This window comes from Cricetulus griseus, chromosome X, assembly GCF_003668045.3.
Source record: "Cricetulus griseus strain 17A/GY chromosome X, alternate assembly CriGri-PICRH-1.0, whole genome shotgun sequence".
Taxonomy (NCBI): domain Eukaryota; kingdom Metazoa; phylum Chordata; class Mammalia; order Rodentia; family Cricetidae; genus Cricetulus; species Cricetulus griseus.
In genome coordinates this window covers 74,247,129-74,261,411 of record NC_048604.1, presented here as the reverse complement: position 1 = coordinate 74,261,411, position 14,283 = coordinate 74,247,129, and the positions used below count along the sequence as shown (strand labels likewise).

Below are 14,283 nucleotides of genomic sequence, written 5' to 3'. Positions count from 1 at the left end.
AAGGCGCCCTAATATTTAAAATCTTAACACGGTTTAAAAGCAAAACATCAACAAGAAAGCCAGTATCCTCTGGACTCAATTGAGTCACTTAACTGAGCACCGGTGAAATCAAAAACATATATGAAATAAGCAGTGGCAGCCGGGCGTTGGTGGCGCACACCTTTAATCCCAGCACTCGGGAGGCAGAGACAGGTGGATCTCTGTGAGTTTGAGGCCAGCCTGGTCTCCAGAGCGAGTGTCAGGATAGGCTCCAAAGCTACACAGAGAAACCTGTCTCAAAAAACCAAAAAAAAAAAAAAAAGAAAGAAAGAAAAGAAAGAAAGAAATAAGCAATGGCACAGAGAAACATTGTCATCCAAAAGTGAGGAATGTGAAAATAGCAAGAAAAGATAAGACCAAAGCAAGGCTGAAATGCAGCAAGGAAAAAAATCAAATACCTGGGGCTGGAGAGATGGCTCAGAGGTTAAGAGCACTGACTGCTCTTCCAGAGGTCCTGAATTCAATTCCCAGCAACCACATGGTGGCTCACAACCATCTGTTATGAAATCTGGTGGTCTCTTCTGGTGTGCAGATATACATGGAAGCAGATTGTTGTATACATAATAAATAAATAAAATCTTAAAAAAAATCAAATACCAAAGCTCTATGTGTGACAACTGTAGCTCATGATTGCATCATACAGCCTTAAGAAGTCCAAGCCCTCCAGTTTTGTTGTCTATAGGAGTCATACACTCTCTTTGGGTTGGCTCCATTCTAAGCCTACAGCTTTCCTTTGAGGATGGCTTACAGTCCTGACATCTTTAACTTACTTGGAATCACTATCACAACTTACTCTTCACCTTCATTTCTCCATGTAGTGGCTTCTCGGGGCCTCGTTATAGGGAATCCAACCCTTACACACATTTTCTGTCTTTAGTGATTTTTCTGGGAACTTGGTATAAACCTACACGACCCCCTCATTCTTTTTTTTTAAAGACTTTATTTATTTATTATGTATACAACATTCTGCTTCCATGTACATCTGCACACCAGAAGAGGGCACCAGATCTCATAACGGATGGTTATGAGCCACATGTGGTTGCTGGGAATTGAACTCAGGACCTCTGGAAGAACAGTCAGTGCTCTTAACCTCTAAGCCATCTCTCTAGCCCCCGACCCCCTCATTCTTGATTTTGTCATATCTTTGAAACCAGTATCACATGGACATTGCTACCATACACTGCTGCCCACTTGAGATGTATGTAGCCTGAATTCTTAAACCATGGTTGTAGTGGCCTCTAGTGTGCCTTTGAAGATGACCCTGTGGAAGCATTTTTTTTTTTTAGGTATTAAAAAAAAGACAAATCCATGGGATCCTTGTGCTGGCTTTCTCAGATTAAGCTCTTTCTTTTCAAATGGATTTGCATTTTCACAAGTTACAGCCTATAATGGGGAGGTGTTGTTGTTTGCAAGACATTATTCCTGTTGTTCCCTAGCAGAACTATAGATTTCTTTTTAATGTTGCTAATCTTAACAAATATAACTGCTTTGTCTACATTCTCATCTGCAACTGTAAATTCACTCACATTGCGTTCTTTGCCAATCTGTGAATTTTTCATATTCTTCTGTGCTCTCACTTTCTGTCATTGTATACCTGAATTAGAACACTGAGCAGAGCCAAAATGCTAGCTTATCTTGACATTCATTTTTTTCTTTTTTGTGTGTAATATTTTTCTTAAACTTTTTCATTTATTTTACATACCAACCACAGTTTCCCCTCCCTCCTCTCCTCCATTTTCCTCCCATCCACCCCAACTCAGTCTCCTGTCAGAAAGGGGCAGGCCTCCTATGGGAATCAACAAGCATGGCTCATCAAATTGAGGCAGGACCAAGCTCCGTCCCCAGCATCAAGGCTGGATGAGGTAATCCAGCATGGAGAACAGCTTCCAAAAAGTCAGCTTATGCGCCTGAGACAGGTCCTAGTCCCGTTGCTAGGAACCACACAAACAGACCAAGCTACACAACTGTATCTTGACATTTCTTATGCCAAACAAATGAGTGAGTCCATTACTCCTATATTCAGCCTTACTCGAGTTCTCAAGATACAGAAAGAGTGAAGACAAATTCTTTGCCAAACTCTAACATGAAAAACCTCTAGTCTGTTTTTGATAGAGTCTTTGTTCTCTACTGTCCAATTTCTCTTCGCATCTGCTGTTCCAAACTCCTCCCAGAATGTGCCATTAAACTATAATTACAGGACTTTAGCACTTGTCTAGTCTACAGCTTCAAACCCTTTGACATTTTTACTGCAAACCAGTTCCAAAAGCTTACAAATCACAGGGATGGGTTTATCACAACAATAGCTCCCCTCCTCAGTGTCAGTTTTCTATATTATTTACTTTTCCCACTGCTGTGATAAAATATATGACAAGAGCATTTTGAGAAAAGAAGACATTATTTAAAGTCCCAGTTTAATAAGGGGTATAACCCATCATTGGGAGGGGGAGAGACAAGGCATCAGCAGCGCTTAATCTGCAGTCACAAAACTGAGAGAGGAGTCAGAGGAGCCAGGCAGTGGTGGCGCACGCCTTTCATCCCTGCACTCTTGAGGCCTTGGCAGGCAAATCTCTGTGAGTTCGAGGCCAGCCTGGTCTACAAGAGCTAGTTCCAGGACAGGCTCCAAAGATACACAGAGAAACCCTGGCTCGAAAAACAAAAACAGAAACAAAAACAAACAAACAACAACAACAACAAAGAAACAAAAGAAGAAGAAACTGAGAGAGATAAATTCTAGTATTCCATCCAGGACTGTAGTACATGTAATGGTGTCCTACAGTCAGATTTTGCCTTCCCTTCTCACTCAGTGTCTCTGGGAATGTCTCTATAGACCTAACTAGAAGTGTATTTTTATTAATTGTTATATGCATATATGTATACCTATTTCCTAAATATGTAAAATATATTTATATAAATACATATATAAATAAAACATTTACTCTTTTATAACATATATATGAAACACATGTGTATATGTATACATACATATATAAACTCATATATTACATATATGTATATAAAACGTCAGTCTGTATAATGTTACATGTATGTTTGATTTTATGGCTCATCATTTGGTATTGAATAACCAATCGATGTGTTATTTCCTGAGAAAGACTATTTCACCTACTGTTAGTATTCCTTGGTTGCCTGTAGTTCTTTGAATAGAATTAAGACCTTCTGGGCTTTTTCCTCTCCTTGGAGATTGTGTCTCCTAAGAATGTCAGAAGCTATACCCATAACATTTCACCAATATGACTGTCTTAACATGAACTGAACAAGGACAACAAGAATAGACTTGCCAATGTGGGGCTTTAGTTTTAAAGGGCTTAGATTTCTCAGCCCATCCAGCTTTGCTGCCAGAGACATATATCTCTCTACCTTGCAATGTACTCTCGGGCCCTTCTCCCACTGACTCCAGTACCACCACACATTCCCTGTCCTCAGTATCTCTCTGAAAACAGACAACCATTAACTATCAGCCTCTCAGTCTTGTATCTTTCATGCTTCCAAAGTCAGTACCATATGTATGACTTCACCATGTTTGGGACCTTGCCCACTTCAACCTATAATTAACAGAAGTTTTTATATGTTGAAGAAATTACTTTTCAAAAGCAAGCAACTCCTTAGGCTTTCTCCTTTCACAAGTGGGAAGCTTAGCTAGGTGAAATCTTTCTTGCCTTCAATGTACCCTTCCCATTGTTTCACTTTCACAAAAGATGGCCTCACCTTAATGTTGTTAATATCCTAAACAATTATAATGTTTTTTTAGCACATACCTTGGCTGTAACATTAGGCTCTTTTCCTCTCTAAACTGCACATTTTGTATTTCTTTCTTCCCCATTTGCTGTTTTTCATTACAGACCTGTGTAACAGTTATACACAATACCTATGCCACAGACTCAATGGTAGGCAGTCTTGAAGTTTCACCCATCAAATAAATTAGATCATTAGTCTTTAATTCAGCCTAACATCAATTCTTAAGACATGGGCAGAAAATAGCCATATTCTTTGGTAAAATATACATTAATGGGCTATTGCCAGTATGACTTAATGTTGACATGTCTAGTCTTGTGTAGACCCATGAAGATAACCATGCTATGAGTTCATGAGCTTTACGGCATGTTATACCAAAAAGACGGTGTTTCACACCTCTCCTCCCTATCATTTGGATCTTGCATTTTTTTCTGCCCCTCTTCTACAGTATTCTCTAAGCCTTGAAAGGACTGATATGGCACTAATCACTACACTCTCACTTTCCCAAATCAAGCACATCAAGTACATATCAACTCATCAGCTCTTTATCTCAATTTAACTTGTCACCATCTTGATCAATTTTTCTTCACACTAATCCATTATATTGATGGTGTTATGTTGATTCGATCTGATAAGCAAGAAGAAACAGCTATAATAGGCTTTATTAAAAAGATATTTTCCAGACAGAGTATAAAAAAAGTCACTACTACTCAGGGACTTTCTACCCATGAAGTTTCTAGAAGGTCTGGTGACTTGGGACATGATCAGATAGTCTTTTTCAGGTGAAGAATATGTTGTACTAATTCCCTCCTATGCCAAGAAAGAGGCATAATGTTTAATGACTCTCTTTGTATTTGAGAAACACCACATTGTTGATTTGAATGTGTTACTCTACCTCATTTACCATGTTACTCAACTATCTGATGAGTTTGAGTGGTTATTGGAAAAGAGAAGACTGTGGAATACCATTAGGGCTGCTCTGGAAGCTGTTTTTTCCAAATGGGACATGATAATCCAGTAGGTCCAATGGTACTTGAGATGAAAGAGGAAGATAAAAGTTATCTTTAAATTGTGGATATTCAAAGTAATGAGAAATTGTGACATATATATTAGGAAAAAAGAAGGAAATAGAAATTTCCTTACAAAGAACCAGGTGCTATATTTAACAAAGAAAGATTTCATAGTTGCCATTTGTTATAGAATAACATACTCTCCCTAAACTTTCAATTGTGAAAGCACTAATTTTCTATACTTCAAAATATTGACTTATATAGAAATTGTTTGATTTCAGATGAAATTAGATACATTCACATAGCACCAAAACTTGAATATGATAGGTGTTCTCACTAAAAAAATAAAGGGAAATTTACAGACTTATGGGTATGGTGGCAGATTGAAACTTTGCGTGATCCAATGAAGGTGAAGAGTCGTAATAAGAAAAAAAATTAGACTCAACTCCAAAGGGAGATATAAAGGAAAACTTTGAAAATTCAGAAAGATAAGAAGATGTCCAAAAAGGTAAGAAGAAAAGGGAAAAATGCAATGAAAAAAAATAAACCAAGATAACCACAGCTCCAGCCCTGTTGGTCCCCAGAATGAGAAGAAGCAGAAGCTTCCTTCAGAAGATGATAGGCCAAGGGATATGTGATTGTTAGTGTTAATTGTCAGATTGACAAAACTAGAATTACCTAGGAGATTGTCCTCTAGGCATGCCTAAGCAAGATTTCCTTGCTTATATTAATGGATGTGGGAAGATCTACCCACTACGAGAGAGCACCATTTCCTCAGCTGGAGATCTTGGACTATATAATACTGGAGAAAGTGAGCTAAGTATTTTCATGCATTTACTCATTCCTCACTTCTGACTGTGGACCTAATGCAACCAGCTGCTTCAAAGCTCCTGCCACTGTGACTTCTGTAACATAATGGATTGTATCCTGAACTGTGAGCTAAAGCAAACTCTTAAGTTGCTTTTTCAGAGTATTTTATCACAGCAAAAAGAAAAGAAATTAAGATAGACTCCTAGTGAAAACATTTGCACTGCTACCCAAAAAACAACCCACAACTATAAAAATCCTCAAATGCAGTTGCAAGTTCAGATGAGACAGTGATTCTGCCAGAAGATGGGTCAGCATCATTAGTAATACTAGAACAATAGTCACAAACTGAAAGATGCCTAGGAAAACCTGAATGTAAGTTTGCATATATCTTGAGACAAGACAACAGGAGTGTAGTGTCTCTTCATTCATAAGAACAGTGTTAGACAATGTGTTAAGTTCCAGGGTCAGAAAGGCCAATCAAAAATAGATCTTTAGAGCCGGGTGTTGGTGATGCACACCTTTAATCCCAGCACTAGGGAGGCAGAGGCAGGTGGATCTCTGTGAGTTCAAGACTGGTCTACAAGAGCTAGTTCCAGGATAGCCTCCAAAGCTACACAGAGAAACCCTGTCTCGAAAAACCAAAAAAAAAAAAAAAGAACTAAAAAAAATAGATTTTAAAAGTGACTAGCAAGAGCACTAGAAGGTACTGAAACTTCAGACTTCAGAGGTGACGACTTACATATCAGATAATACAGCATTAAATATTAATCATGGTAGCTAAGATAAAGAGAAACCGTGGATAAGCATCAGAAAACAAACAGAAAAATGTGGTATACCTATGCACACTCACAACAGTTTGGTTTAGCAGTGAAATGAATATAATTGTGGTATTTGTATGGGAATGGAGGTAACTGGAGATCAACAAGTTAAGTGAAATAAGCCAGCTTTAAAAAGACAAATATAACTCAGACAAATACCACGTTACCACTCATATGCAGAATCTAGACTTAAACATATATACGTATACTTAACAGTAGAGTGAGTATTCTGTTGGGTAAGTAAGGAGTCTAATAGTGGGGGAGCAGGTAACAAGGCTAATAAAAACAAGAAAAGACAGACAAGTATTATTCATTCTCTCCTATACACGAAATCTAGGTTTAAAGATGTATATAGCCCAGTGTGGTGGTACATAACTATGACCGCAACATTTCAGAGGTGGAGGCAGGGAAATCAGAAGTTCAAGGTCATCCCCAGCTGTATATCAAGTTCTAGACCAGTCTGGACGACATGATATCCTGCCTCTCAAAAAAAAATATATATATATATATATATATATATAATATATATATAAGCAGGAGGGGTATTGGGGGAGGAAGAGAACCAGAAGGAGGTAGATAGAGGACAAGGAGGGGTTAATATGAGCAAAGTACACACACTTTGTGTGTGTGTGTGTGTGTTACAATTACAGTTATACATAAATATATGAAATTTATATATAAGGTAAAATTATATAAAAGAAAGTATCATAAATTTTCAAATTTTGTGTTAGCTAAAAAAGTAATTAAACAATGAATATAGGTATAGAAATTTGTTTCAGGTTCCATTCTGAAACAAATATGGCATATACCAATACAAGGTATAGGACAAATAATAATTTTCTTAAAATTGCTTAATGGTTTTAAAGGTTGATCCAAGTTTATTTCTACTGAGCTATTTTTCTCTGTAAGTAAGAAAATTTGCAATAACGATGATTTCAGTAAGAGTTTCTGGTCTATGAATCATTTTCTGTGAGTTTAATCATGTTATGTGTCTTCATGAACATGGTCTAAATTTTCACAGGATGTCAATGTAAATAGAGGTAAATACCTGATAGAAGGAAAACCAATATATGGCATACTATATATTGGAAAGCAATATATACTATACTATCTAAGAGCAACAAAATAGTCCTTTATAAGTACTTAATAATATATGCCTAAAATATCCATGACATCCTATAAATGGTTGTTTTAAAGTGATTTTGGAGCTTTGAATAAATGCTAGACAAAGACATCAGTACCGTTTGTACACTAGATATCATTCTGAAGAAATGAAAATATGAATCAGTGAATTCAAAAATTACAAAGGAAATGCGCTTAAAATTTGACCAACCCAGATGAATGACAAAACAAAATTAAAATTGGTATCTTTGTATTGGGTACTTTACTAAAGGAAAGTTTTTTGAGACATAGTCACACAGTATAGACAAGGCTATATATTGGACTCATGGAATTACTCCTGTATCAAACTCCAAGGGCTGGAATTAAAAGCATGAACCACCATACCCAGCTGAATGAAAAAATGTAAAGCCAAAAGTAGTAGTGTAGTCACTAGAGAAATCATTACACACTTCGTACCAGTCCAGAAATTTCATTTCTGTATTAATGTTTCCAGATATGAATCCCAAAGTAAAGGAACAGCCATAACACTGTTAGAACTATTTGTAGCTTTTCTTCTTGTTTGTTATAAATAGAATTGATATGAGCTGGAAGTCTCTGGTATATTAGTTACATAGTTACATAACCTTGTTTTAGATTAATTGGCACAGCTGATGTCTGAAAAGGTTTCCCATGCTCACATTCCTTATGTCCCCATCTCCTCTTTCCTTAAAAATAAACAGTATTTAAGAATAGTTTAAGAAAAAAGAGGCCTTAAATTTGAAAGAGAGCAATCTGGGGTACATGGGAGGGATGAAGACAAAAGGGGGATAGAAAAACTCATGTAATTTAATCTCAAAAATAAAAATATGAAAATGAACAAATAGGTGAGTATGTTGTACATGCCTTTAATTTCAGGACTGGGTAGGCAGAGGCTCCTGGACTTTAATGAGTTTAAAGCCATCCTGGTGTACATAGCAAGTTTAAGGCCAGCCAAGCTACATGGTGAGAATCTTCTCAAAAATAAAATTAAAAGGTACAATCAGATCTGAACCAGAAAGATGTAGTAACTTACATTTACAATTCCACTGCTCAGGAGGCTGAGCCTGGAGGATTCCTATGACTTCACAGCCAGCCTGGGCTACAGAAAAGACATTGTGCAATCTGGAATCTGCTGCTTCCTTTGAGAATTTGCATTTGAATTTACTACATTTTATTCACCTTTCTAAGCATCTTCATCAGTCTGTGCATGCAGCTCTTACAATTATTCTCTTAGATACCAACAAATATCTTCATTTTACACATAAGAAATACTCAAATTCCAAGGAGAGAAAAAAATTAGAACTGAAAACTGTCAGGATAGGTGAAGTGTGTGCTAGGAAAGTTAGAAATAAAACCGTATCTAGTCCTCATCTGTAATTAATACTTTAATGTTTATCAAACAAGTTGATTTTTTTTTCTTTTTTCTAATTCACAGGGTCTCCCTCTGTTGCCTATGGGGAGGGATATCTCTCCCAAGGCTCAAGGGAACCTCCTGTCTTGGCCTCCTGAAATAATGGGACTTGAGGTATGCATCACTACGCACAGCTGGTTTGCTCCTTTTGTTTACCAGTCACAATAAGTAAAAGAGGTGGCAGATATATTCGGGAATGTGTGTGCGTGCACACACACACACACACACACACACACACACACACACACACACACACACACACACACTTTCCCACATCTAGAACATGTTTTTGTAATGTTTCCCTTGCATGGTACTTTAGTTGTCTAAAATCAGTTTTAGTCTTTACTTAGTTTCCCTAAAAGATGAGATTCATGACATTTTGTAAAAAGTAATGATGCCTCTCTGGAGTCGATTGCAGCCATAAGAAAGAGGATCTGGTGGGGTATCTAGAAATACTTTCCTAGCAAAAAGGAAGAAAAAGAGTCCTGTCAACAACCTCCCAAACACACACACACAAACACACACACACACACACACACACACACACACACACACACACACACACACACACAATGCACGCGCACCCTGATAGAATACAGTGTCTCTCAAATTTTCAATAACTTCAGCTGTATTTTCAGGGGTTATATATTTATTACCCCTACTGAAATTTTATCTATATTTATGAGAATTAATGACTCTCTAGATCCTTGTAAACAAGAATGTCAAATGCCAGATAATCTGTAATTTCTGAGGGAAAAACTGTGTATCCTGTTTTTTCCCAGAAGTTTATTATATATGATTATGCCATATGTGTTTATTTGTAGAGACTGCCTAACATCTGAACATACAAAACCAAACAGACAAACTCTTGCACCATTGCTACCCCAACATTTTACTCTAGAGGAATGCCACTGTACATGGATTCCAAGCAGGTTAAAAAGAAAAATAGCTGATTAGATCTGAGAACCCAGTAAACGGGATGACGGCCACAGCTGCAGTGGAGACACCAAAAATGGAGAAGAGTGCTTCCAAGGAAGAGAAGCAGCAGCCAAAGCAGGACAGCACAGACCGAGGCAATGCTGACCCTGAAGAATGGATGAGCTCTGAGAGTGACCCTGAACACATGAGCTTTAGGAGTGGTCACAACAGCTACCAACCTCTAGATACTCAGCTGAAGAAGAAAGAGATGCCCTCCAAGCCACATCGCCAGCTCTGTCGGTCACCCTGCCTGGACCGGCCAAGCTTCTCCCAGAGCAGCATTTTACAGGATGGGAAGCTAGACTTAGAGAAGGAATACCAAGTCAAGATGGACTTTGCTCTAAAGCTGGGCTATGCAGAAGAACAAATTCAATCAGTGCTTAATAAACTAGGCCCAGAATCACTTATTAATGATGTGTTGGCAGAGCTTGTCAGACTTGGAAACAAAGGTGACTCAGAAGGGCAAGTCAACTTGAGTCTGTTATTGCCACGAGGGGCTAGCTCCAGAGAGATTGCGAGCCCTGAATTGTCTCTTGAAGATGAAATAGACAATAGTGATAATTTAAGACCAGTTGTTATTGATGGAAGTAATGTGGCAATGAGGTAAGCCTGGTGTATTTTTTCCTCTCCTTTTAAAATGGAAATTGTCTTCCATTGCAAAGCACTACATGAAGTTCTGTTGTTTGTGTCTTCCATTCCAATAGAGAGGTGGACAGAGTGTAGATTTATCCTTCCCTTGCCTTTTCATTCTCCTTTGAAATTGCTGCCAACTTTTCATTAATTATCTTGGACAAAACATTAGAGATTAGTGACACTGCAACAGAGAAAAGACATTTAGTGCCAATGTCCTGTCATTTCTAGATTAATCATCCTCAGAAACTGCTGCTTATATATTGCCACTTGAAGGTTTACTTAGGAACTTTCTGTAATTCTCAATCACTAGTACACAACACTGGGCTCTTTCTGCCTGCCTTCACGGCAAATGTGTGATCTGGACTTCTCTCCTCCCACTTGAATGCATCCTTTATCTTAGACTCTTTAATGGTCTTCTTATAAATTATGCTGATTTTTATATCTACTACCTGTATTCATGCCATTTCCCAAACCAGAAATGATGCCCTTCTTACCTTCATACCCTTAAAGATGCACCACCACCACCACTACCACCCCCACAAAGACTTTTCTAAACTCAGTGATTATAGTAGGATAAATACTTTTGTGCTAAAGATATCCACATGATAATCTCTGAAGCCTGTATATCTGTTAAATAGTAAAATGGACATTATGTATATATTTAACTTGAGTTTGAGATGGGGAACATTACCTTGTACTATTAAGGTTGGCCAAGAGTTGTTGCTAGAGGGAAGTAACAGGATCAGAATAAGTAGTAAGATGTGCTACAGAAACAATAGATGAGAGAGTAAGAAAGGGGCCATGACCACAGGAATGAGAGTAGAATCTAAAAGCTGAAAGTCTAAGGAAGCATCTTAAGCCTGAAGAAAGAAAGCAGCCTTACCAAAACCTTAATTTTAGATTCCTGATCTCTTCAATTATAAAATAATAATTACTATACATGTAGCAATTTGTTATAACAACAATGGGAAACTAATACACTGACTCCTGGTGAGACTGAACTAGTGTCATCACTTATGAGAGTCAGTGTGCTGGTTCCTCTAAAAACTAAAAATAGAAGTACAATATGGTCCAAGTGTACCAGTCCCGGATATATATATCTTTCATATATATATATATATATATATCTGAAAGATCTAAGAATGCAACAGAGACACTTTCATATCCATTTTTATTGATACACTATTCAGAAGAGCCCAAGATACAGAACCAGTCTGAATTCCCATAGACTAATTAGTGGACAAGAAAACTGGTGGATACAGAATAGAGATTTGTTTGTTTGGTTTTGTTGTTGTTGTTTATTTGTTTGTTTTTTGAGACAAGAGTTTATTAGTATAGCATCTCTGGTTGTGCTGGAACTCACTCTGTAGAGCAGACTGGCCTTGAACTCACAGAGATCCACCTGCTTCTGTCTCCCCAGTGCTGGGATTAAAGGTGTGCACCACCACACCCAGCTCAGAAAATAGTCTTATTTGAAGGAAAATTGAGTGAGCCAGAGATTATCATTTTAAGGAAAATTATTCAAATTCAGAAAGAAGAAATGCTGACTTTTTCTAATATAGATAAAAATGCATAACTATTATTTATGACACATAGTAGAAAAGGAGTGTAAATTGAGGAAAGGGGGAGAGTGTACTGAAATAAAAGAAAGACAGATTATCACATATTTTCTATTATATGCAGAACCTAGGCTTAAATATATACATATATATGCACATACGGTGTGTGTGTGTGTGTGTGTGTGTGTGTGTGTGTGTGTGTGTGTGTGTGTGTGTGTGCACCACACACACAAATGAGGAGGCTATTGGAAGGAAGAAAACCATTGAAAGGCAGGAAGAGGAGGGAGGATTTTCTTAGTTATTTTTCTCATTTATGTGTCAAAATATTTGAGGAAAGAAGCTTAAGAAAGGAAGACCTTCTATTGGCTCACAGTTTGATGGTACAGTCCATCATGGTTGGGAAGGTGTGATGGTAGAAGCATGAGGTAACTGGTCACATTGCAGTCACAGTCAGGAAGCAGAGAAAGATGCATGCTGCTGTTCATTCATTGCTCCTTTTGTTCATTCAGGGTGGTCTTTCTTCATCAGTTATATCTTTCTGGAAACAGCCTCACAGTCACAGGCAGAGCTGTATTCTCAAGGAAATTCCAACTCCAGTCAAGTTGACAGTCAAGATTAGTCTTCATAGCTCTACCTCTTGTCAACTTTACAGCCAAATACATAACTTTAAACCATAGCATTCTGGCTCATTACAGTTTTGAATGCATTTAGTCCATCCCAACACTATTCTAAAGTATAAATTCTTTTTCTTTTTTTTTAATTTAATTTAGAAACAATCTTATTTTACATATCAATCTCAGTTCCATCTCCCTCCCATATCTGTTCTTATCAGTTTAAATTCTTTTCTAAGACTCAAGAAAATCTCTTGAGCTGGGCAGTGGTAGCACACACCTTTATTCCCAGCACTTGGGAGGCAGAGGCAGGTTGATCCTTGAGTTTCAGAGCAGCCTGGTCTACAAAGTGAGTTCCTGGACAACCAAGGCTACACATAGAATCCATTTGTGGAAAAACCAAGAAAAAGAAAAAAGAAAATCGCCTAACCATGAATATCTATAAAATTAAAAAACAAGTTACATCCTTCCAATATACAAGGCTCCAGAATAAACATTCCCACTCCAAAAGGGAGAAATCAGATAATAACAAGGAAATATCAGATTAAAGCAAACATAAAACCTAGCAGGGAAACAGCAAATCCTGCACATTGATGTCTCTTTGTTTGGACTTACGATGGCATCATCTGGGCTTCAATGAGCTTGGGAATCCCTACCCCTCCAGGCCTGCTACCTGTAACACATACATCTTCTCTTTAATGATGACTCCATTGGTACCCTCAGCTTTCCTCAACAGATGTCTTTATAGTACCAGTAACTCCAGCATCCTAGAGTTTCCATTGCAACTTACACTTCACCTTCCCTGTTTCATGCAATGGACTTTTAGGGCCACCTTGCAAGTAGATTGACTGGTCTCATCACCTCTTAGGGACATTGGTACAAGACTTGATGACCCCAAAGTCTTTCATTTCATATGTCTGTGAAAGCATCACCATGAATATGATGCTTCCCAGTTCCGCTGGGGTATCCAGATATAGTCTAGCTCCCTTATATCATGGCAGTATTAACCTCTGGAGGCCTTTTTTCTGAACTTGTAAAACATGATCCTAGACAGTTATTTTTTGAGCCGAGAAACACTTCAGCTGCATTTTTCAGTTTAAGTTTTCTCCTTACAATGTTTTTACATTGTCACAACATGGAACCTTACACCAGGGAAGTTTTGCTCAAAAAGAGCACTCCCCATCAAGGGAGATTTCTCTATAATGTCCTCAATGTCTTTAACTTACAGATACTTTGTCTTCACCTTCATTCTCCACAGCTTTAAACCTACTCTCATTTCCTCAAAATCTTTACATTTTTCATGCCTTTATGGTATATATTTTCCTTTTTGAAAATATTTATTTGTATATTTATTTGTGTATATGTGTGTGTATGTATGCATTTGAATGCTGGAGCCCATGGAGACCAGAAGAAGGCACTGGATCACCTGGAGCTTAAGTTCTATACAATTGTAAGCCACCCAACTCTGATGTTGGGAACAGCCCTCTGCAAGAGCAACAAGTACTCTTAACCTCTGAGCCATCT

At 37.7% G+C, this 14,283-nt stretch overlaps 1 protein-coding gene across 1 annotated transcript in view; it reads left to right on the top strand.

Moving 5' to 3' along the window:
- The first annotated feature begins 9,000 nt into the window (after nucleotides 1-9,000).
- Nucleotides 9,001-14,283, top strand: part of Zc3h12b (zinc finger CCCH-type containing 12B) — a 32,621-nt gene continuing 27,338 nt past the window's right edge. Inside the window, exons 1-2 of the mRNA XM_027431855.2 lie at nucleotides 9,001-9,092; nucleotides 9,803-10,559. Of these exons, the coding sequence (XP_027287656.1) occupies nucleotides 9,958-10,559 (602 nt within the window). The 5' untranslated portion in view covers nucleotides 9,001-9,092; nucleotides 9,803-9,957. The remainder of the gene's footprint in view (nucleotides 9,093-9,802; nucleotides 10,560-14,283) is intronic.